The sequence below is a fragment of the Vipera berus genome (genome assembly GCF_964194415.1).
Source record: "Vipera berus genome assembly, chromosome: 13".
NCBI classification, from domain to species: Eukaryota; Metazoa; Chordata; class Lepidosauria; order Squamata; family Viperidae; genus Vipera; species Vipera berus.
In genome coordinates this window covers 8,978,394-9,003,741 of record NC_138216.1, presented here as the reverse complement: position 1 = coordinate 9,003,741, position 25,348 = coordinate 8,978,394, and the positions used below count along the sequence as shown (strand labels likewise).

Genomic DNA, 25,348 nt, shown 5'->3' with positions numbered 1-25,348 from the left:
TTCAACTCCCAGAATTACTCAGCCAGGCATGCCTGGCTGAGGAATTCTGGGAGTTGAAGTCCACAAGTCATCAAAGAGCCAAGTTTGAAGACCCCCTGATCTAAAGCTATTAAATTGACTTTGTAAGGAAGTTCTTTATTAAGAGAACTAAACTTGGTAGTTTTGCTTGTCTGTTTAGGATCCAGGTCCAGATAATACAGTGTGTGTGTGTATAAAGGTTCCCCTGCACATGTGTGCTAGTCGTTTCTGACTCTAGGGGCCGGTGCTCATCTCCGTTTCAAAGCTGAAGAGCCGGCGCTTGTCCGAGGACATCTCTGTGGTCATGTGGCCGGCATGACTAGACGCCAAAGGCGCACGGAACGCTGTTACCTTCCCACCGTAGTGGTCCCTATTTTTCTACTTGCATTTTTACGTGCTTTTGAACTGCTAGGTTGGCAGAAGCTGGGACGAGTAACAGGCGCTCACTCTGTTACGCGGCACTCGGGATTCAACCCGCCAAACTGCCGACCTTCTGATCAACAAGCTCAGCGTCCTAACCCACTGAGCCACCGTGTCCCTATATATAATTTTCAAAAAAGAGGATGGATTTTTTTAAAAAAGCCACACAGCTCCTGGGTGCTTTCTGCCCTCCTTAACAGAAATGATGGTCTGTGTTCCTGTTCACAAGACTTCATACAGAGACAAGGATCAAAAGACACAGATTAGTTAAAGGACAAACTACAGTATCTGCACCAGAGGCCCAAAGTAAAAGCTAACTATTAATTCAGAACTACCACAAAATAAAACCTGGGAGATCCTTTAGTTTTTCCCTTCCTGGTCCCACATATTTTCCACTTCCCCTCTGACCAAGAGAGGTTCAGATGCTCAGTTCATACATTCCATGTGTCATTAGTTGATTCAAGTAGCGAAGAGTTTTTGCATTGATTCAAACTGCAATGAGTTTAAGCCCTACTTCTTTTGTGCAGAGAAGAAAAGCCCCGGGAGGTCGTTTTTAGATCCCCAAAATGCTCTTTTTTGCAAGACAAAGCTGGCAGATGGATTGTGGATTCTGTCCTCTCAGCACACTTTCAGTGCACCGAGAGAAACCACAAATGAAAGCTGAGGTTGCAACCATCGTTTGACTGAACTACTCAGAAGGGAAGAATTATGTAGAGTGTAAGTCGCTTCTCTTTGGTGCCCAAGAACCTAGTCATTTCCAAGCTTACTTATTATGGTCTAGAAGCATCATCCAGGGAGGAAGGGAAGGGAAGGGAAGGGAAGGGAAGGGAAGGGAAGGGAAGGGAAGGGAAGGGAAGGGAAGGGAAGGGAAGGGAAGAGAAGGTAAGGATGATTGATATGGATGGATGGAAGGAAGGAACAGATATGGAAGGAAGGAAGGAAGGAAGGAAGGAAGGAAGGAAGGAAGGAAGACTGATATGCATGGAAAGAAGGAACAGATATGGAAGTAAGGATGGATGGATGGATGGAAGGAAGGAAGGAAGGAAGGAAGGAAGGAAGGAAGGAAGGAAGGAAATTTGTGACACATTTGGATGGAAAACAGTGCTATTGCAGGAAATAATGAAAGCCAATAGATACATTACAAGGACATCCCTTTCTGGATAAGGTGAATAAAAGCTGGAGGCCCAGGATCAAACTCTGAGGCCTCCACAGAAAGAAAATGTTTCAAGAAGTTTTTTTGTTTTGACTGCACCCTTTCCTCCGCCCTGCCCCCCCAAAAGGATTTTGCTTATCTAACAAGTAGCACATAGAGAGCTCAGTGCAGAGTAGATGTGTTCAAGTCTGGCAGGTGGAAACAGTGGTCCAAGGCTGGATTTGGAGAATGGCACATTTGGCCCTGTGAAATCCAGTCTCTGGGTCTTATGGAAGAACGGCTTATTGAAATCCTCCCTTTGTGGTTCAATCTCTTCCTAGACCAGGGGCAGGCAACCTTGGCTCTTTTATGACTCATGGACTTCAACTTCCAGAATTCCTGAGCCAGCATGGGGGAACTTTGGCCCCCTCATGACTCGTGGACTTCAACTCCCAGAATTCCTGAGCCGGCATGGCTCAGCTTGGAAACCTCCCCCTTTCCCCTCAGCACAGCTGGCTCAGGAATTCTGGGAGTTGAAGTCCACGAGTCATAAAGCAGCCTAGGCCTAGGCCAGGGGTAGGCAACCTTGGCTCTTTTATGACTCGTGGACTTCAACTCCCAGAATTCCTGAGCCAGCATGGCTCAGCTTGGAAACCTCTCCCTTTCCCCTCAGCGTGGCTGGCTCAGGAATTCTGGGACTTGAAGTCCACGAGTCATAAAACAGCCAAGGTTGACCACCCCTATCCTAGACTATAACACAAAAAAGTGGATTTGACGGGGTAATTTTGTACAGAAATCTCTTCTCAACGGGGTGGGGGTGGGGAATGGGTTGATTAATCTGATGACCCCTTGCCCTGCCCTCCTCTTGAAAGCATCAACAGGACATAATCTTAGAGGAAGCACTCCAGACCTTCTGTTGGGAAAATTTGGGATTCAACCAGGGAACCAGGAATGAGCCTAGTGGAAACGACAGAAATTGTACTCTGATCAAACCAGAATTGACGGGGGTTGGAAAGCAGCTATTTATTTATCAGAGTGGGGGCCTTTTGACACCTGTACAGCTAGCCCTTGACATACGACCGCAACGGAGCCCAAAATTTCTGTTGCTAAGCAAGACAGCCGTTAAGTGAGTTTTGCCTCATTTTACGACCTTTCTTGCCACCGCTGCTAACCGAACCGCTACAGTTCTTGAAATTAGTTACACTGCTGTGGAGTGACTTGACTTGCCAGAAGGTCACCAAAGGGGAACAAGTGACCCGGGACGCTGCAACTCTCATAAATACATGTCAGTTGCTAAGCGTCCAAATTTTGATCACGTGACTGAAGGGACGCTGCGGTGGTGATAAGAGTGTTAAAAACGGTCATAATAAGTCACTTTTCCAGTGGCGTTTTAACTTTGAACGGCCACTCAATGAATGGTTGTCAATTGAGGACTACGTCCTCAACGTCCCGTCGTTGAAAGGGGCCTTTCTAGGCTGCATGACTCTATGGTGGTCTTTGATTGCAAAATAAAATCCACGTCTCCCTCTGGACCAAGGTGGATTGTTTTCTGCTGTTAATCCATATCAATGGATTTCAAAGGGGGGGGGGGAAAGTAGAGGGAGCCTGTGAACGATCTCAGATGTAGGATGATGCACCCATGAAAGGTTGTGACGCCAATGCGTAAGAGAGAAAGCACTGTCTTTCTGAGTTTCCAGAAACAGAGCTACGGGTTTCCTTGGCCACATCCAGCAAGTCTACAAGAGTTAGACGGCAAAAAGATAGCCAACAAGATGGATCTTCTGCCTTGTGGCAGCTAGCAGCAATCTGGAGCGGATGTGAACAGCAAGCTAAGCTTTCAAAGACAATCTCTCAGAATCAACTTCCTCAGCTTGAATGAGTGCTAGAGGTACAGATATCAAGTTCCAGAGTTCTCAAGAATGGCACGCTGGCTGGGGATCCCTGAGAACTGGAAGTCCACATCCATCCTGAGGTCACCCAGATTGGGAAAAGTTATTCTAAAGGACATCAGAGGCAGCTTTGCAACCAGAAAGCTCATGAACACCGCTCGTGATCGGATGTTCATGAGATCTTTTGAAAGCAGAAGAAAAGAGACTTGGATACTGGTGTATGCAGCACGGATGCTGAAGACTCTGTCAAAACAAACTTGTGTAATTCTCACCCAGAAAGCGGAGATACTAAATCTTGCTTTACTACTTCCTGAAGAGCAGAATCCATTCCCTGGATGTAATATAGGGAAGGCTCAGAGTGGCTTGCTTCTTTCACTTATGTGCTTGCTTTTTCACCATCCAAGGGATGCAAACCCTCAAAAGAACCACGAGTGGGTACATTCTAAAGAGTTTGGTCTGAACGTACAGATATGGATCAGAATCATTTGGATGAATACGTGCTGTCAACGCTCCAAAACTGCAGACATGCAGGCGGGCCAACGACACCAACGCTGGTGCAGTGGGAACTTCTCAAGAAGATAAGATTGGGAGAGTGGGAAAAGAAAGACGAAACCAGTATCCAAGCATCCAATATACTGAATTACGGAATTGTCCCAGGATTCAGGGTTAATTGCCTCCACGACTGCTAGTAGGCTAGGCCCTCCCATCATCATCATCATCATCTTGAGAGTTGGTAGGACATCCCAGCTGCCTCGAAAGATGGTTAAGCACTCCTCCTTCTCATGCCTCACACAGACAAATGGACACACAACACAGCCACACAACCCATGCATTCATCCTCATAATGCCAGTACGGTGGGTGTACCACTTGTCCAATGAGAATAGGTCCATTCTTTTTGTCGTTGGAGACACGGCTGATACTATAAATTACCTCCTCTTTGTATACTATCTTATAGGCAACAGGTCAGTCCATGAAAAGAAGCTGGAGAAGATTGGACTCATTTCTCGCGATCTTCTGTGTAATGCTGGAAACGCGTGAAGCTCATAAAAACCTGCTCCAAGGAGATTTGGCTTACAGAGTAATCTTCTATGCAGTACTTGTCTTTGGCTTTCTCCAGTGTCCCAAACACCTGGGAGACACAAGACACGCAGGGAGAGAAAGGGGGTAGTTAACACTTCCAGGCCACAGCCTCCATCTAAGGTTTAGAAGCTTGTAAGATTCCAAAGCCAGTGTGGAAAAAGGACGTTGGAGTTCCTACCGAAGATCGTTAGCTTTCACTTGTTGAGCTGTTCTAGACCCTTCCCTGATAGATCAGTTTTATATACACTATTTTTCTTAGTGAGAAAGAAATTTCCACCCCTGGCCATCGCTCCAGCCTTACCTGTGCCCAACTGAGGTTCTTATTGGTGAGGTGGTAATGGACCATCCCCTGGTGCTCATGCTTCAGGATGCTCTCTGGGAAAGGGAAAAAAAAGAAGAAGATATAGCCAAGTCATCTACATCTCCCTGAAATCAATGTGCAATTGTTATTAACTGCGGCCAACAATTTGTTGAAAATCTCTTGTGTCAACGCTGCTAGCATCAGATGTTTTTGCATTGACAACAGTTGGAAATGTAGCCATCTTTTCCCTTTCTCTTTTAGAGTTAGATGATGCTGGGAGGGTGGGGGATGTGAATGAGAGTCCAGCTAGACATAACAACACTAAACCTAGCCTGAGAATCAAGGTTACTGAGTCCAGAGCTGATAAAGAATTGATGGGCTGGAGAGCTGGAGAGGAAGCCTGCGCTTCAAGCTAATTGGAGAATGTGATTTATGACTGTTAATTGGAGGAGGGAATTGTGCTTTGATACTATGTGCCCAGGGGAGGGGAATTCAGTTTTTTGGCTTCGATTATGTAAGTGCCGATATTATGCTACTCGAATAAAAGATCTTTTAAGGAAAACAATGCCTTGAAGTTCTTTTGAAGAGTTTCATCTGTCGGAACAATGACACTCTGTCCTGGTTTTCTACCTTGTCTTCCAAGGTACCACTCTGAATTTTAATGCCCCAATTAATGCCCCAATTACTCTGCAATAGGCAGAGTAGACTACAAGTGTCCTATGCAGTCAACCCCACTAGGTAGACTATACCAGTAAATCAACTTCCCAAGAAAGCTTTAAAAAGCAGCAAAGTATCAGGACCATGCTTTAAGTTGCAGTTCAAGATCTATTGCTCAGGTCTGTACACAAGAATCCAGTCAACTACAGTTTAGTACTAAATTGGCATCAGGTAAGAGTCAACAAAATTCAAGAGGGGTTGAACCTGGACATTTGTGACAGCTAATGACTCTAGGCTGATGACACCCTTAACTCCATCCCCCAGCTGTGTAAATCCTTCAACTCCCCACCAGCCAGCCAGAGCTAAAGAAGCTTCTTGGATGAGAAGCAAAACATCTTCAAAGGAAAACAAGAAAGTCCAGTTGCCTCGTGGAAAAGCACCTTTGGGATCCCGAAGCTGGCTTACCGGGAAATGTTTTCTCCACAAAGGCCTTGAAGTCTTCTACATGGCCTTCTTCATCGTTGTGGGTCTTGACCAGCAGAGTGTATCCACTGCCAAACTTGCTCTTCAGATGCTGAGGGCTACCCAGGCACTTGAACTGCCCATTGACCATTATGGCCAGCCGGGTGCAGAGCGCTTCGCATTCTTCCATGCTGCAGGAGAGGGATGCAGATGTGAGAGAGGAGGGAAGACAAAAGGCAAGTGCAAAGCCAGCAAACTGCCCAGAGTCGCTCAATTCTGGGATGGATGGCATATGAATTTAATAGGTAAAGGTTCCCCTGCACATGCGTGCTAGTCGTTTCCGACTCTAGGGGCCGGTGCTCATCTCCGTTTCAAAGCCGAAGAGCCAGCGCTTGTCCGAGGACGTCTCCGTGGTCATGTGGCCGGCATGACTAGACGCCAAAGGCGCACGGAACGCTGTTACCTTCCCACCGTAGTGGTCCCTATTTTTCTACTTGCATTTTTACGTGCTTTCGAACTGCTAGGTTGGCAGAAGCTGGGACGAATAACAGGCGCTCACTCTGCTACGCGGCACTCGGGATTCGACCTGCCAAGCTGCTGACCTTCTGATCGACAAGCTCAGCGTCCTAACCCACTGAGCCACCACGTCCCTTAATGAATTTAATAGGTAGATATATAAAGACTTGTAGGCGTAGGAAATCTGAGACCCAGTAGGAAAAAAAGGGCTGGATTTGAGTGGCAAAGAAGTATCCCATCTTAGGGCTGGTCCACAAGCATCCCTTTTTGGAAAAATATTTTTGTTGCTTTTAAATTAGTAACAGAAAAAGAAAAGAGCAAAACACAGATATATACAAACTCACAACTAGTACGTCAAAAAGTAAGTAAAAACAGAACTATTTTTTTTAAAAAAAAAATCTGTAATGTTGTTGTAATAATAAATAGTGCAAGTGTCTCTGCATACGTGTGTTTGTGTGTGCGCACATTCGTATGTATACGTATGCCTTTATACACATAGTTAACTATCACGATTATACATTATATATTCCAGCCCATCTCGACTGCATTGCCAAATTTGAGCTTCCTGCTACCCTGAAAACATGGCATGCAACTGAAACAAGTTCAGTGCAGAATATTAAAAAATATTTTAAAAAACCAAGGATCCTCTGCCCTTACTCCGAGAATGGCTGGAGAATTCTGGGAGTTGAAGTCCATATGTCTTCAAGCAGCCAAGGTTGCTTGAACAATGTTGGGTTGAAAATATATTAACCATGATGTTATGTCTTTAAGATGTTAATTGGCCAATGGGTGTGTAAGTGTTCTCATGGCCATAAGAGGGAGCTAGTAATGTAGCTTCTTTCTCTCTCTGAATTCACTGCTCTCTACTACCTCCACTGCTATCTGTTACCTGAACTGTGTATTGACCTCTGGACCGGTAAGAAGACTTTGTATTTTGGATTGCTACTTGGACTGTTTATTTTTGACTGTGCATTTTTGTTTTTACACCACCTTAAAGTAAACTACTTTTTGCTTTTACAACTCAGTGTACTCTTGTGTTTACTGTGTAACTCTTGCTGCTCTCAGTACCCTTCCTTGTCTGTGCAACTCTTTGGTAGCACAAGGAGACCTCTGCACAACAAATTCCTTAACAGAGACACATTTCCTTAGAGCAGGGGTAGGCAACCTTGGCTCTTTTATGACTTGTGGACTTCCAATTCCCAGAATTCCTGAGTCGGCATGGCTCAGCTTGGAAACCTCTCCCTTTCCCCTCAGCATGGCTGGCTCAGGAATTCTGGGAGTTGAAGTCCACGAGTCATGAAGGGGCCATAGTTCCCCCATGCTGGCTCAGGAATTCTGGGAGTTGAAGTCCACGAGTCATAAAAGAGCCCAGGTCTTAGAGATTGACAGAAATCCATTGTTTTGCCCCAGGATGATGGAAGACAAAGAAACAGAGGGCAACCTGTGAGATGTGATAATGATGGACTTCCCACACTCCCGTGTCCGAGCGACTGCATCCCATAATAGGCGTCTGGCAACAGGGTCCATGCCGGTGGAAGGTTCATCCAGGAACACCACAGGAGGCCCACCAATGAGAGCAATTCCCGCACTCAGTTTCCGCTTATTCCCACCGCTGCAGAGACCGAGGGAAAAAGGTTACGTCGAAGAGTTGCCACCAGCCATTACTAACCGTGAAACAAAGTCCCTGTTCCCATTTTGTCCCACCTCCCATCATGGATGAGCGTAGGAGGTGAACCCACCTCTGCTTCAGAAGGCTTCTCACCTGAATGTGCGGACGAGTTTGTTGGCATGAGGTTCTAAGAGCAACCCACGAAGCATGTTCTCCACACAGCTGCCGATGTAGCGTTCAGGGATTCCCCGCAGTCGGGCGTACATGCTCAAGGTCTCCCTCCCAGTCATGTGATCCAAAAGGGCATCAAATTGGGGACAGTAGCCAATCCGCTGCTGGACCTGAAGGCAGATCAAATTAAGTTGAGAAGAACATCTCCAGCCTATGGTTGACTGCAGTGGATGGTCTTTGATTGATGTGCTGGAAGCCATACTCCCCAAAGGTGGACAAAGGTCAAGAGAAAGATGTGGAAGGAAGCCAGATCAAGTTTAATTTAGTTTATTGACTTAAATACAGTTAAAGAGATGGCTTCTCGCTCTCCTCCCGTGTCCAAATAACAATTCGCCAGCCACTTTTGAAAGGTGTTGCAGGCAATGCTTTGGAGATTCCAACGAGGCCCAGACATCTCCCAACATCTACTGCTCAGAGAGGGGTTTAGGATAACAGGTGGGGAGGGCCACAATATTCCCATCAGAAATGACTCTGTAGTAGGATTTGGACAGCTGTTATTCCCTCCTCCCAACTGACTTGTTTGCTGTATCTTTTTTGCAGAATCTGGAGAACTCGGCCACCTGCACCTTGAGTTAGCCCACTGCAGGTATTGCCAGCAAACATTCCTTAGGGTCCCAAAATGCCAGAACTGGAAGAGTCTAATCTAGAATAGGAATCCATAACTCTTGACAGCTTCATCAACAACAGCTGTTGTTTTGTTCTCGACTCCCCCATTTTTTTTCTTCTTTTAACGACCCTGTAATCCCTTGCATCAGGATGGGAGTCAGAGTGACTGAATGGAGCTGAGAGTTTGCTGGCTGGATGCCCTTCCTGACGTCTATGCGGCGTTCACAGCAGACAATTACTCATTGCACCCAGAGAGAGAGAGAAATATCTACCACTACCAAGGATCAAAGTCACAGCCTCCTGATTATGAGGTGAGAGCTCCACCTCTAGGCCACTGACTTAATTCCCCCATTACCTTTTTGATATTGGCCAGGATGCTGTGCCCATCCACATAGGCATCTCCTGAAGTGATGCTCTCATCTCCCGTTAGCATCTTGAAGGTGGTTGTTTTTCCTGCCCCGTTGAAACCCAGAAGACCGAAACATTCTCCCTTGCTGACTGCAAGGGAAATTCTGTCCACAGCCAGACAAGAATCCCTGCTACTGTATACCTGGAGAAACAAAAGTGGGGGGAGAAAATGGTATCAGATGCACAATACATAGAGCTGGCATTATTGCTGCTAATATTATTCATTATTACTTATTTTTATTATTGTGGACTTATAAATAATCATTTATTATTATATGCTATTGTGATTGGTTGCACAGTCAGGCTGGATTTAGTATTTTGGGGTACCTATCAAGTCCTTCCCAAGGGGGAATGGGACAACTCTCTGAGTCAACTTGCAATGACCCATCATGGCCAACTCAACATGGCCAACTCACCACAGGACAACTCGCTGAGGGACAATTCAAACAATTCAATTATTTAAAATAGTTAGAAATTATTTTAATTTTGGTCGTTTTTGTCCCTCCTTTGGCATCCTTTCTTTAATGATTCCACTCCACTATTTTTCAATATTAATATAACTCTATGCTAAGTTCCTCCTGCGAAGCCCTTGGACTGCAAGGTGATCAAACTGGTCAGTCCTAGAGGAGATCAACCCTGACTGCTCTTTAGAAGGCCAGATCCTGAAGTTGAAACTCAGATACTTTGGCCACCTAATGAGAAGGAAGGACTCACTGGAGAAGAGCCTAATGCTGGGAAAGATGGAGGGCAAGAGAAGAAGGGGACGACAGAGAATGAGGTGGCTGGATGGAGTCACTGAAGCAGTAGGTGTGAGCTTAAATGGACTCCAGAAGATGGTAGAGGACAGGAAGGCCTGGAGGAACGTTGTCCACGACTTTGCAACTAACAACATGGTAAGTTGGCCATACCGAATTTTCCCATGAGTTGGCTGCAGTGAGTTGGCTACGGTGAGTTGTTGTAGACCCCTCCCAAGGACCTGGGATAGGCAGATGTGGTTGTTTGATGGTCTGGAAGATCATCATCTCAGCATGTAAGCTGTTCCAAGTCAGGCAATTTTGTCAATGCCGAAGGTGTTCAAGTGGTGCTACATTTTGGGGGGGGGGGGTTATGTTATTTCATTGCTTATAATTATTGTGATTAGTGCTTTATGTTACTGAGGGTGAGGGTGAAGATGGCTTGGTTTTCAATTTGTACCCTGCTTTTCTGCACATCCCACTTGCAACTGATTCGCTAGTGCAGGGGTAGGCCACCTTGGCTCTTTTATGACTCGTGGACTTCAACTCCCAGAATTCCTGAGCCAGCATGGGGAAACTTTGGCCCCTTCATGACTCGTGGACTTCAACTCCCAGAATTCCTGAGCTAGCATGGGGGAATTATGACCCCTTCATGACTCGTGGACTTCAACTCCCAGAATTCCTGAGCCAGCATACCTCTGTGCTAGTGCAATGATTCTCAACCGTGGCAACTTCCAAGATGTATGGACTTCACTTTCCAGAATCCTGAATTCTGGCACATTTCTTCATGTTGTCAAGGCTGAGAAGCTCTGCTTATCAACCAATTCCAGTAACAAAGACTCCAAGTCCCGCCATGATTCAAGCTAAAGTTTAGTGTAGTGTAGTAATTTGGTGCAGTGGTTAAAGCACCAGGCTAGAAAGTTAGGAGACCAGAAATTATCTTCTTTAAGCCACAAAAACGTAGGTATGGGCACTATCTTGAGCTGACCCAAAATAAAAGCAGGATGAAAATCAAATCAATAAATAAAAGCCAACCCCTTTTCACAGAAAGCCAGTTCAATATTTAGAAGGCTTCTGTTATCTTTATTGATTACCATGAGATTTAAGGGTTTACTTAATTCTGGAGAAACAACATAAGCACATAAATTCTGCGTAGGCTCATTGCATGCTATCCTTCCGGCCTTACCCATCCTACCACACAATTACTTTGTAAGTTTCAAGCCCAGTTAGGACCATCTACCATTTCTTAGGAGAAATTGTGGATATTTTTTTTTGGGGGGGGGGTTGCGTAGAAAGCATGTAGTTCAAAAGTGGTTTACGTTATTCCGATGGGGTTTCGGTGAGAGATACGTTTTGGAGGCTACATTGAACATCTACCTTGGTAAGCTCCTTAATCACAAGAGGACTATTCAGTGAAGAAATGGATGCTGTTGGTGATTCCAACACTTTCTTTCTCTCATCAGCAACATCCCGGTCTTCTGGAAGCACCGGAACTTGGTTTAGCAGCATGAGCTGTTGGAATAGCATGAAAAATCAACCAAAGCGAGACATCAGAAGCAAGTTATTGGAAGGGACACCTTCTGTTTAAAACAAGCTGGAGGGCATCACTGAATTTATAATGACATCAGGGGAGAAAAACCTCTCCAATCATTCTAAGATGGCGGCGCCTGGAATGGCTGCGGCTGCATTGGCTCTTGAAGGCGAATAGTTTTGGGAGGGATAGTAAGGGCTATAGGCCACATGATCAGGAAGATTTTAATGTGTTTGAGCAACATGGTGGAACTAAGGTAACATACGACCGACAATCTTTGCTGGCCTGGCGAGTTTCTAGTTGTTTTGGAACTGCTGGTGAGACCGCTAAAAGTCGTTGGCGCTGTTTGAATTTGTTCTACCAGCAGCAAGATCTGACTGCTGGCCCAGTGATGGATTGTATTGCAAATCAGGGCTGTTTCCAGAGGAGGCAGAGGAGGAGAGGACCTGGAGCTTATGGGGCGAAGGAACTGGATGAGGCTGTCGGCAGGCCCAGAGGAAGAGAGAGAGGCTTTTGGAGGAGTTGGTGGTGGCGGCGGCAGCAGCGTGCTCCAGGGGCGAAAAGAAGCAAGGCCTCTTTAAGGAAAAGGTGGAAGAGTCAGGATCAGAAAAAGGAAAGGAGGCGAGGTTGTCAGAATACAAGCGAATTTGAGGGCTAATCCACATGGAGCCCCATTTCCATCTGTCCTGTTTGCCATCGTTCACTCCCTAGAGACTAAAACGGACAATGTGAAATTTGATCGGGCCCCGAACAAGGAGTATATATCGGAGGTGGTGACCCTTTGAGAGCGGTATGCAACGAAATTTCATTTTGATGTATGCCGATTGGTGTACATTCAAAGTGACAATAAAGTTATCATTATTTTGGTTCATCTGAGCACAGGTAGTCCTTGACCTATTTCCTTAACAACGGTTCGAAGTTAGAACAGCCTAAAAAAAAAAGTGACTTATAACCCGACTTCAAAGTTGTGATCTTCACACCATCCCAACGATCATGTGATTGCAAACGTGGGCACTTGGCCATTGGCTCACATTTGTGACAGTGGCAGTGTCTGGCGGGCATTTGATTGTGATTTGCAATCTTTCCAGCCTGCTTCTGACAAGCAAAGTCAATGGGGGAAGCCAGATTCGTTTAATGATTGCATGATTCAGTTAAGAATCATATAATATGACATGCACTCCCTTTTCTAGACCAGGGGTCTTCAAACTCAGCAGCCCTTTTATGACTTGTGGACTTCAACTCCCAGAATTCCTCAGCCGGCTGAGGAATTCTGGGAGTTGAAGTCCATGAGTCATAAAAGGGCTGAGTTTGAAGACCCCTGCTGTAGTCGGTTGGATGGTGTGTTTATATGGATGATCCTTTCTTTACTTGCAAGAGATTCTAATCCAGGGGTCTTCAAACTTGGCCCTTTTGTGACTTGTGAACTTCAACTCCCAGAATTCCTCAGCCAGCATGTCTGGCTGAGGAATTATGGGAGCTGAAGTCCACAAGTCATCAAAGGGCCAAGTTTGAAGACCCCTCTTCTAGACCTTCAGTACATTCAAACTGATGAATCTTTCTGCCCAACCTATTGGCTTTGACTTGTGATTAATGTTAATTTAGGTTTTTCCAATTTTGAGGATTGGGAGCAACGTTAACTCCTTTGGGTTCTGGTCGTAGTAGAAAGAAGATTTATAAAATACTTACCTATGTCCCAAAGGATAGATTAAATCAAATAAGTTAGGCATACTTAATATGATTATACTAAGAGCTTTAATGCCTCTTCACCATTGTATAAACATTATACTGAGGTAGCAGCTGTTGGTGGGGTGTTTTGAGGTCTACGCTAAAGGTTTCACAGAATAACAGAGTTGGGAAGGGACCTTGGAGGTCTTCTAGTCCAACCCCCTGCTCAAGCAGGAAATGCTATACCATTTCAGACAAATGGTTGTCCAATCTCTTCTTCAAAGCCTCCAGTGATGGATCACCCACAATGTCTGAAGGGAAGCCGTTCCACTGATGAATTGTTCTCATTGTCAGGAAATTTCTCCTTATTTCTAGATTGCTTCTCTCCTTGATTAGTTTCCATCTAGTGCTTCTTATCCTGACCTCGGGTACTTTGGAGGATAGGTTGACCCCCTCCTCTTTGTGGCAGCCCCACAAATATTGGAACGCTGCTATCATGTCACTCCTAGTCCTTTTTTTTCCTTTTCTTAGATAGTTGCAGCTCCTAAGAACTGGCCAGCGACTTTCCCAAGTTCTGAAAATTCACAGGGTGTTACTTACACCCTTCTGGGCGTATTGTTGCATTGGCTGAAGTCACCTTCCCCCTCCACCCATTACATTATGCAGAATTTGGGTGGGAAGTCTACTTAGATCCAATATTGAGAAACTCCAAAGGACTCAGCCGAGAAAGGGATTCCTTTGTGCAAAAGCCTCACCCATTTCCGCCTCCGTCGTATGTCGCAGACAATGGTCCTCATTCTCCAGAGGAGATTAGTCTCAATGAGAAAGAGCAGGAGAAGGAAGGAGAGTCCTTGGGCTGCCATAGCTGTCAAGTATTTTCCAACGCCTGGGCTTTCCCAAGCAAAGTAGTTGGTCTGGTAGGTGATATCTGGAATAAGAAAGAGCCAAGAAAGGAGAAAGAAAAAGGATGGTTTCAGGAGACAGCAACCATCTGGTGGTTGAAGTCTCCACCAAACCTCTATTGGAGAGCCAAGGGCATGGCGCAATTAGGCAGAAAGAGTTATGGGGTTGAGATGGATGGCGTCCCTGGGTTTTGGAGAAGGAACATATATGGACTTTGCCTATTGTATGAAGGTTAGTCCTTTCTATTGCAATCAAGATCAGAAGAACTGAAGCAATGATCTCTTGCGGGACAATTCAGGGCTGCGAAAGCTGGACAGTTGAGAAAAGAATGAGGGAATTAAGATAGATGTATCTGAATTATGGATCTCAAGTTGGTTACTGATAGAACCATGAGCTGGCAAAGAATGGGTGAGTCAGTAAGGACAAAGGTTGACTGATTCCTTGAGTGGACAATTAGCAAGTAGACATTTACGTCCTTTGGTGATGGGAATGGACGAGGAACTAGCAAAAGTTGAGGGAATAGAAGAAAGGAAGGATAATAGATAAGGTCCATGGGTGAGATTAATATTGGAATGATTACTAAATAAAGTTAGGATGGTGAACATTTATCCATACCTTCACCAGAAGCTGAATCTATCAATATCACTTAATTAACTCATAATACCTCTCTTAAGAAATATAGTACATCAGACGGTCTGATATAATGGTCTGTTGGGATGCTGGGAACTTTGTAACGAAGCTAAAGGTTCATCTCTCTTCAGTTGCTTCATAATACATCAGTACATTCAGAGTGTGTCTGTACATTGCATCTACCTCTGCTTGGTGCCTCTAGATCTGAGAATCTAGAACAGGTCTCTTCAAACCTGGCCCTTTTATGACTTGTGGACTTCAGCTCCCAGAATTCCTCAGCCAGGCACACATGCCTGGCTGAGGAATTCTGGGAGTTGAAGTCCACAAGTCATAAAAGGGCCAAGTTTGAAGACCCCTGACCTATAAAAACATGAGCGTGCTTGGGATAAAACTTGGTTCCCTCATCAGTCTGAATTCTAAGATCCACTCAAACGCGCAGCTGCCATGCCCAAGAGCAGTCTCTTGTTAAATTCAAAACTGCCTAGCAAGCCAAACCTAAGATGATACTGTGTACTCACTAAACACTTTACAGATGACCAGGGATTCAAAAGAAGAAGTGCAGAACTGAATGAACTCATAATTCTGGTAGAACTTGCTGATACTTTGTCCCAAGCAGTAGTTGGGCAGGATTAGGAAGACTTTATCTAGTGTGTTAGACAGATCCACCATGCCAAGCTCTGAAAGAGAAGAAATGTGGGAAGAAAAAGTTAACCTTGGTGGCTTAAAGCCATTAAAACAGGGGTCCCCAACCTTGCCACTTTATGACAAGGTTGGAGACCCCTGCATTAAAACATTTCAAGCCAAGGTGACAAAGTCCAAACTCCTTACCAGGAATGCTCATGATGACGACTGCCAAGAATGTGGCTGTGCCGGAGAAGATGTTGAAGATGGTGAGGCGGGTGTAGGCTGTGGCTGCTACCGAAAAGAAGAAGCTGAGCAAGTACATGAGGGGGATAATGGCCCAGCCATACAGAAGAAATATCTGCATTATATCCACAAGATGGTTGTCCTCGGTGAATGCTTTGATGTCAAAGGCTTGGAAGATCACCTGTAGAATAGAATAAAATAGAGTAGAGGAGAGTTGAATAGAGGAGAGGAGAGGAGAGGAGAGGAGAGGAGAGGAGAGGAGGGTAGGGTAGAGTAGGGTAGGGTAGAGTAGAGTAGGGTAGAGTAGAGTAGAATAATAACTTTATTGTCACTTTGAATGTACACTAATCGGCATACATTAAAATGAAATTTCGTTGCCCACAGCTCTCAAAGGGTCACCACCTCTGATATACACTACATAAATATGAACAGAATACCAACAGAAATAGTCATTACAATTTAAGACCCAGAAGAATCCAGAATTTTGACTGACAACTGCTGTCTAGAGGCTTAACCTATCACTTGTCCTCTGGTCGCTAAAGGGAACAGGGTTCAAATGTTTACTACCTTCCTCCGCCCCTCCCCAAATTAGGAACCTGGACAGGAAAAGTAACCATCTACCCAACTGCTCAATGGAACTCATAAACAGATTCTGGACTTCCATTTCATTTGGACTAGCCAATAAAGTAATTACAATGGCCAGAATTCTCCATTACTACGAATGTAGCTGTGAATTCTGGATGTCCTTAATACTGGAAAGCGAACAGGCTAGAAAAGCCACCTTGGAATCTAGGAAGATACTAAGGGCCAACTCTACTAGATTGTCATATCTGAGATCCAGAAGAGCAGGTAACAGATGCCAGCAATGAGTAATACCTTCTATGATCTCTTTGCCCAGAGACTCGCCAACTTCTAACTATAAATCCTTCATTCTGATCTCCACTATTGTCCAACTACTGCTCAAATAACCAGGTATTAATGCCATTCTAACAGGTGTATGCACATCAGAATCCTGCATTTCCATGTTGTTCCTTAACATGAGCATTCCCATTCAAAAATGTCTCCCTCCCTCAACAGAAGATTGATGGGTCCGCTGATGGACCCTTTTAGCTGGATCTTCTCCTCAACACAATTCAGTGAAGCTTTTTTTTTGGAATCAAATAAGGATCCCTGCATGACGCGAGCTATCCAGGAAAAGGACTCACCAGGATGAGGGTGCAGGGTGTAAGGAAGTTGACGAGGTCCCACAGAAGTGCGGAGAGCCAGAAGTTCACCATGTAAACACCGCTGACAAACTGCACGTGTTTGGCTTTGATGGCCCTCTCGCTCACCAAAAGAAGGGCAAAAGTGCTGGACAAGGAGGCCATTCCATAGAGCAAGTTTATGGCAATCGCAAAACCGGTCTGGCTTCTGCCGGATAGGACAAAGACAGCACAATCAGCTGGAAAAAACTGTGATTAAAAGTCGGATCCAGAAAGCAATTTACCCAGAGTTCTGCTGGAACTACAATTGAACTGGGCGGGCATCGGGGATAGCTTGGTTGATACCGACACTTGAAATGGGACTTGGTTGCTAAATGAAGGAATGGACGTACCTACGCCATCTTGAGTTCTTGAGTGAAAAATGGGGTATAATCTAAGATGGGATGTTAAAAAAAAGATGTTTGAGACTCTAGAAAGAGTACAGAGAAGAGCAACAAAGATGATCAGGGGACTGGAGGCTAAAACCTATAAGGAATTGGGTATGTCTAGTCTAATGAAGAGAAAGACGAGGGGCAAACATGATAGCAGTGTTCCAGTATTTGAGGGGTTGCCCCAAAGAAGAGGGAGTCAAGCTATTTTGCAAAGCGCCTGAAGGCAGGACAAGAAGCAACGGGTGGAAACTAGCCAAGGAGAGAAGCAACCTAGAACTAAGGAGGAATTTCCTGACAGTTAGAACAATTAACCAGTGGAACTCCTTGCCTCCAGAAGCAGTGAATGCTCCAACATTGGAAGTTTTTAAGAAGAGACTGGACAGCCATTTGTCTGAAATGGTATAGGATTTCCTGCCTGAGCAGGTGGTTGGATTAGATGACCTCTAAGGTCCCTTCCAACTTGATGATGATGATGAAGAAGAAGAAGAAAAAGCAAGCAAGATTAAAAAGATTAAAAAGCAAGCAAGATTAAAAACAAAAAGTTTGGACTCACTCCATGAGCTGGTTTTTTGCTGTCTCGGTCATGTTGCGAGGTTGTGGATAGTTGGCAACTGTGATGGAGGCGTTTGGTCCAGCTATTAGCCTCAGCAAGGCATTGTCCACCAGTAGCAACGTGGCAGCGGGAGAATGAAAGGCTTGGTTGTTGAAAAGAGCGGTTACTTCCATCTCTTTCGAAGTCTCTTGGAAAGAAGCTGCTGCTATGTGGTACTCATTAAAGGCTCCGGCTTCTTCGGATGCTCGAGAAATCAGGTATTCCTCCAGGTTTCCTGCAAGGGCATCCATTTCATAAAGTGAGACATCCTCAAGAGGGCCCTCCTCGCTGACCAGCATCCTTTTGTAGAGTGATTTTTCAGGAATGTCTAACCGTGAAGATGACAGGGAATTCCTGTCTTACAATTGTCCATCCACTCAAGATTACAGCAGATTCAGAAAAAAAAGTAATTTACAACCTATAAATTAGGTTGTGATCTTTGCAAACCATTTTATCACCCATCCACAGGTCTTAAAAGTGTCCACCAAGGGTGGACACTCCTGGTCTAGACCCAAAGGGGCTGAAGCATTTTTCAAAGCCCAGAACCAAGAGATAACATCCAGAAGTGGCTCAAGCAGACACTTCTCTATTTTACTGGAGCATACAAAGGGGACAAGATCCAGCAACCATCTGACTTGCTTATTCTAGTCAATCACAATAAAAGTGGTTTTAGCCTTCCGCTGGAGCAGATTTCCTGGTCTACCTTGTGGGGTTGACTGCAGTCAAGCAACGATGTAGGTTTACGTAATGACATGTGAGAAAGACTTGGACAAACAGGACAAAGAAAGGAATGACCAGATAAAAGAGGGCTTAGCCCACAGCTATATAATGGGTGAAAAAAGTAGCTTCCTAGAGCAGGGGTAGGCAACCTTGGCTCTTTTATGACTCGTGGACTTCAACTCCCAGAATTCCTGAGCTGGCCTGGCTCAGCTTGGAAACTTCTCCCTTTCCCCTCAGCGTGGCTGGCTCAGGAATTCTGGGAGTTGAAGTCCACAAGTCATAAAGTGGCCTAGGCCTAGGCCAGGGGTAGGCAACCTTGGCTCTTTTATGACTCGTGGACTTCAACTCCCAGAATTCCTGAGCCAGCCATGCTGAGGGGAAAGGGAGAGGTTTTCAAGCTCAGGAATTCTGGGAGTTGAAGTCCACGAGTCATAAAAGAGCCAGGGTTGACTACCCCTGTCCTAGAGTCTCAGTCTGTAAAGAAAGTGATAGCAGATTTGTCCTTTTAGACTTCTAAGATTCTTTTAATGTAAAGATAAAGGTAAAGGTGTCCAGTTGTTCCCATCTCTAAGGGGTGATGCCCATCTTCCATTTCTTAGCTGGGGAAGCCAGCATTGACTGAAGATGCTTCTGGGATGATATGGCCAACATGACTATATGCCAAGGCGCAAGGAACGCTGTAACTTTCCCACTGAAGTGGTACCTGTTTATCTACTTCAGACAGGTCAAACTTGCGATGTCACGTGACGTCGCGCGACGTATCGAGACTGTTTTGCCATTGCTGGCAATGGGGTGGGCGCGGCTTCTGTGTGACGCGTCCGGTCTGCGGGCCGGCAGTTTAACACCCCTGATCTACTTGCACTTGCATGTTTACAAACTGCTAGCCTGACAGGAGCTGGGGCAAGTAACGGGATCTCGCCTGTGACACTTGGGTCTCAAATTGCCGACCTTCTGAACGACAGGCCCAGCATCCTAACTGCTAGGCCACCCACGCCCCCCCTTTCTCTTTTAATGTAGCCTTACAATAGAGTACAATTAGCTCATCGGGTTGTGTTTTCTGTCTGGTCTACCTGGAAAGGCTGACATCTTATGAGAGCAAGGCAGGTTCCGATTGTCACTGACCTACCACCTCCAATGGCTCCTGGCGCTGGGCACCGACCACATCCTTGTACTGTGCTGCCAGCCTCTCGCCCAGACTGGAGCCTTGGAAGACAGAGAAAGGCACCGTGGTCCGGCCGTATGGATTTAAAGTCAGCTTCAGCAATGGAGAGTCTTGTGGTCCCGGGAAGGTCTTGGCGGCGATCAAGGCAAAAGCAGTGAAAATGAGAGGCACCAAAAACTGGGCTGCTACCATCTTCCAGTTGCGCCAGCTGTACACAGCCCTCTTCATGAACATGGCATAGAATTGCTGGCAGCAGAGGTAGAACTAGAAGAGAGAGGAGAGGAGAGGATATATATAGGCAGGAGAGTGAGTTTTCTGCAAAGCCTTTATTCCGGATGGTTAGAATCACCCAGAAAAGGGTTCTTGAAGTCACAGTAGACTTCAAAGGGGGACTGGAAGAATTTAAGGTAAAATTAGGAAATGAATTCATGCACTTATTTCTTTTGCTCCTCCCCAAAGCGACGAAGACGGGTGGTTCTTGATTTACAACCATTTCCTTAATGACGGTTCCAAGTTTACAACGGTGCTGAAAAAAAGAGACTTAGGGCTGAATTTCACCCTTGCGGCCGTTACAGCTTCCCCGTGGTCACGTGATCAGAAACTGGATGCTTGGCCACCAGTTCATAATTATGACGCTTGCAGTGTCACCTTTTGTAACCTTCCGACGAGTAAAGTTAACGGGGAAGGCACATTACAACTGTGTTACTAACTGCGGTGGTTCCTTTAACAAATTGGGGTGAGGAAGGTTGTAAAATGAGGCAACATGCACTTAACAACCCGTCTTGCTTAGCAACAGAAATTTTGGGCTCAATGTTGAGCGTAAATCAAGGACTACCCAGAATCTAGGCTGCCAAATGTCAGCAAATTTCAAGTAGGGGCTCCAAAGGCTATCAAAATTAATAGGGTCTATGTTGAACGCAAACCGGTGGTGGGATTCAGCCAGTTTGCACCAGTTCAGCAGAACCGGTAGCTAATTTTTTTGTTGCTCAGGCCCAGAATGGACTTCCGGAACTGGTTGTTTACATATTTGAATCCCACCACTGAGGCAGCCCCTCTATCTTCTATCGCTGGAAGCAGAAAATATCTGTCAACTTTATTGGTTCAAATACCGAACCATACTCTAGATTCACCCCTCAAAATCTGAAGCATGATGAAAACATAGGCAGTCCCTAACTTAAAAGCGTCAGTTCGAATTTGCAACCGAGCTGAAAAAAAAAAAGCAACTGACAACTGATCTTCGCTTGCAGCAACGAGATCAAAATTCAAGTGTTTTGGCAACCGGCACATATTTAACAATAGTTGCCTCATTCTGGGCTCACGTGATCACCATTTGGGACCTTTCTGGGCTGGCTTCTGACAAGCAAAGTTGGGGGCGGGGTGGAAGTTGGATTCATTTAACAACTGCAGTTTGACTTAACTGCCGTGGCAAAAGGGACCTAAAATTGGGTGTGGCTCATTTAACAATCGCCTTGTTTGGCAACAGAAATTCTGTTGTATGTGTCGTAGGTCGAGAATTACCTATATTCTCTTTGTTTTCCCCCTCCATTCAAAAAGACAAAAAAATAACCCTCCACCAAATGGGAACAGGGATCAGAACCCACCCCTGTGTTCAGCTTAATGTTGGAGCAATCTTCGGTGATGAGAGCCCCACTGTCGTCGGTCATGCTAGTCAGGCCACTCATGCTGCTGGAATCATCCATGGCCCAGTCGTTGGATCGCCGTTCATGCTGGTACTGCAAAGCTGGCAACTGGGTGGCTTGGATATCCATGCTGGAGTCTACAAGCTTGCCAACTCTTCCAAGAAAGAGACCACATTCAGAATATTAGTCCCCAGTTCCTCCCATTTTATTCTCATAACAAGCCTTATGGGATGTGATCTTTTGAGAAGGCCAACCCAAGCTCACCTTTCAAGTTCATCTTCCAAGCTCACCTTTCAAGTCCACCTTCCAAACTCACCTTTCAACTCATCTTCCAAGCTCACCTTTTAAGTTCATGTTCCAAGCTCATCTTCCAAGTCCACCTTTCAACTCATCTTTCAAGCACATCTTCCAAATTCATCTTCCAAGCCTACTTTTCCAACTCACTTTGCAAACTCAACCAAGAGTTACCTAAGGAAGACCTCTTCCATTGTAGTAACTGAAGCTCCATAACTGGCAATGCCCAGTTCCTCCCGGCGTAACTCCAGCTCTGTGAACAGAGCCTCAAATCTGGAAGGAAAAGTAAGTGAGAAGATTTGAATTCAGACTACATTCATAGCAAAATCCAGGTTGATTTTGAGAAGCCTGTGGACAGCTCCCTTCAGGTTAGCCTTAATGACCTTCATTTTAAAAGGGTCTCTTAGTAATTATAGCATTTTAATCAATATAGGAGGAGATATGCTGTGAAGTAAACCATAGACTTTACAGCCACCTTTATCTATAACATAGGCCTAATGGTCTCTTAAAAATAAAAGGAGAGAGTGACAATTTTGTATAGAATTGGTCCCCTCTGTCAAAAAAAATTAAGGAATTGGGAAATGCTAGAGGGTGTGTGTTGTGTGTGCATGCATGACAAACAGATGGCTTAAGATCCTTTTCAGCTATTCTGAGAGCACCTATAATAGGATCTCCTGCTTGCACAGGGGGTTGGACTAGACTACCTCCCAGGACCCTTCCAGCTTTGTTATCCTGTTGTTCTGTTATTCAACTCTGCCTACCCGGTTCAAAAGCTTAGGAAACTTGGTTCTAAGACTAAGGCTGTGTTTGTTCACACACCATATGACAGCCCATATGACCAACTTCCATTTAAGGCTAGCAGGGTCCTCAAACTCACCCCACTGAGCTATTCAGGGCAGATTATGAGGGTAATGAGTTAAGTCAAACGAGCCCTTGACCTAGATAACCACGATCAAATGTGGCCTGGTTATGCCATGGTGCAGTGCGTTGGAGTTTGATGTATCAGACAACCATGGTTAAGGCATGCCAAACCAAAGGGATAAACTGGCAGTGCAGCGTTCTCTTTGAACCAAGGCTGGCATCCTGCAAGCCCATGTTCTCCAGGTGGATTGGACCCAACTCCCATCACTTCCATTGACCTGGAGCCTTTGGACCCAAACCTGGACCCAACCCTTGCATCCCGCATAGTTACTAAGGACGAGCTTACTTGTGTGTGCTCTCATTGGGCAGGATGAAGGACAGTTCAGCCCCCGCATTGCTTTCCAGAGAGGCGTTGGGGACATAATGATAGATGAGGTGGGAGATCTCTCCAAGGTTGCAATAGGGCTCTTTCACCATCACCATGTGGTACCCAGCACCTGAGAAAGGAAGAAAGATATTGCCTGATCCTCGATCCCATGATCATGGGATTATCCCTACCTTTCATGTCCTTCAGATCTAATCTGGCTACACTCAGCCAACCACGGTTTGAACTTGAAAAAGTTCACTAGGACTGGATGTAGTTAATATGTCAGAGTTGACGGCTAGACTCAGAAGTCAAAAATACTTTCTGGAAGAAAGCCCAAAGGTGTTTATTTATTTTTTTTCATGAGGCGACTGGACATTCTCGTTGTTCTTTGAAGACCTTTCGCTTCTCATCCAAGAAGCTTCTCCAGCTCTGACTGGATGGTGGGGAATGGAAGAAAGCGATGGGAAAGTACTTCCATACCGTTGTGAAGAACATGGACATTTCCTTAAAATTACCGAGAGTTCTATGCTCAAGGAAAACTTACATTTTTAATGAGGGATAGTAGCTCTCCTAATCTGAACCCTAATTTGTAAAGTCCCAAACTCAAGATTCAATTTGACCATGGGCAAACTCTGGGCCTCTCATTGGTCTTCAATCACAGAGGTAGACAGCCTGGAGGGTCCACCTTGAGTTTCTCAGATGAAACACAGCAAAGAAATGCAATCGACAGAAGAAAATATTTGCAGACGGGGATTGAACCGTGGAGTTCTTGGTGCCTCTCTGAGCTTGAGTGTTGTTTTTCCCCCAGAAACAATCAAGAGGAAAGGGAATACCAAGGGTTCTGCAAAAATGAAATCAAATATACGCGTCCCGGGATAATGATGTGAAATCAAATTTGGATTGGTCAACGGGACCAGAGATTTACTTTTTGGAGCTTTTGGGCTCATTGTGGAGCCCATCTTCATGGAATTTCTCCACTGGAATATGTGCTTTGGGCTCTTCCGTGAGTTGTATTTATATGGTGCCTTCCTATTGGCTGATTGGTGTGTTGATGGCTGGCGATTGGCCCCAAAGTATTCGATAGGCTGGTGGTAATTCAGCACTCCTAGACAGGAACTCCTGTTTCTCTTTATTCAAGTCACCCAATGCAGCTCTGTTGTGCGATAAATGTCTTCTCCTCAAAATCTTGAGCAGGGGTCTTCAAACTTGGCCCTTTGATGACTTGTGGACTCTGGGAGTCAAAGTCCACAAGTCATCAAAGGGCCAACTTTGAAGGCCCCTGATCTAGAGCGATCACCTTACCATATTTGTGCTTGAGAAAGAGGGACGATCCACAGCACTGGAGTTCCCCGTTGGCCATAATGGCAATGCGGTCACCCAGCAGGTCTGCCTCATCCATGAAATGGGTGGTGAGCAAGATGGTGCGAGTTCTCCGCTGCTGCTGCAGGAGCTCCCATGTGGCTCGTCGTGAAACGGGGTCCATGCCTGAGGTAGGCTCATCCAGCATCACCACCTGCTCAACGCAGAGGACAGGGAAGTTGGGGTTGGCTTGAGAGCTGGTTGCAATCTGGTGGGCCCAAGATGACTGGAAGCCAGTTTCTTGGGTCTCGAGCAGAGAACAGGGGTAGTAATAATGGAAAGAGGTAATAGAGGTAATGGCAAACTCAGAAGGAAGAGGGAAGGGTGGACACAATCTGAGGTAGTCTGATTCCCCTTCTAGGGGAGAAAAGCCTCTCTTGCCATCCCTCTCTATCATCCCTGGCTGCTTAAGGTCAGCTTATTGGAAGATGGCTGTCCAACCAAACCGTCTGCATTATATCAAGAATGTGAATGATAACATTAAAAAAAGAAGAACTAAAAAGATGCACTGTTTTCTCAGTTTGGTCATGTGGTAGATATTATGAAGATGAGAGGACAATCCTTTATTAAATAAAAATGAATGAAGAATGAATGAATGAATGAATGAATGAGAAAGGAAGGAAGGAAGAAAAGAAAGATAGAAAGGAAGGAAGAAAGGAAGGAGAGAGGAAGCAAAAGAAAGAAAGAAGAAAAAAGAAAAAGAAAGGAACAAAGGAAAGAGGAGGGAGGAAAAGAAAGAAAGAAGAAAAGAAAGAAAGAAAGAAGAAAGAAAAGAAAGGAAGGAAGGAAAGAGGAGGGAGGAAAAGAAAGAAAGAAAGAAAGAAAGAAAGAAAGAAAGAAAGAAAGAAAGAAAGATAGTGTAGGAAGAGAAAGAATTAGGTTCAAGTCCCTAGTTCAGTCACAGAGTCAACTCAGTGTAACGGCTCCCTTTTACTCCTGTCTTGGGTGGTTGTGATTTGGGCAAACTGTTGGGAGACCACTTTCAACTGTCCAAAATGGCAGGCTGCAAGCACCATAAATCAGTAACAAATGGGGTTTCCCAATCCTTCATTTACATTTT

At 45.2% G+C, this 25,348-nt stretch overlaps 1 protein-coding gene across 2 annotated transcripts in view; it reads right to left on the bottom strand.

The window, feature by feature from the left end:
* The window catches only part of ABCA3 (ATP binding cassette subfamily A member 3), an 81,095-nt gene that overhangs the window by 2,270 nt on the left and 53,477 nt on the right, over positions 1-25,348 (bottom strand). For both annotated transcript variants that reach the window (XM_081338365.1, XM_081338364.1), the window contains 17 exons: positions 24,232-24,442; positions 22,909-23,059; positions 21,876-21,974; positions 21,369-21,561; positions 19,728-20,031; positions 17,847-18,120; positions 16,866-17,070; positions 15,622-15,841; positions 15,312-15,470; positions 14,016-14,188; positions 11,442-11,576; positions 9,278-9,472; positions 8,239-8,426; positions 7,918-8,088; positions 5,964-6,151; positions 4,842-4,915; positions 33-4,589 (listed from right to left, as the gene is read on the bottom strand). In XM_081338365.1, the coding sequence (XP_081194491.1) occupies positions 4,458-4,589; positions 4,842-4,915; positions 5,964-6,151; positions 7,918-8,088; positions 8,239-8,426; positions 9,278-9,472; positions 11,442-11,576; positions 14,016-14,188; positions 15,312-15,470; positions 15,622-15,841; positions 16,866-17,070; positions 17,847-18,120; positions 19,728-20,031; positions 21,369-21,561; positions 21,876-21,974; positions 22,909-23,059; positions 24,232-24,442 (3,072 nt within the window). In that variant the 3' untranslated portion in view covers positions 33-4,457. The remainder of the gene's footprint in view (positions 1-32; positions 4,590-4,841; positions 4,916-5,963; positions 6,152-7,917; positions 8,089-8,238; positions 8,427-9,277; positions 9,473-11,441; positions 11,577-14,015; positions 14,189-15,311; positions 15,471-15,621; positions 15,842-16,865; positions 17,071-17,846; positions 18,121-19,727; positions 20,032-21,368; positions 21,562-21,875; positions 21,975-22,908; positions 23,060-24,231; positions 24,443-25,348) is intronic.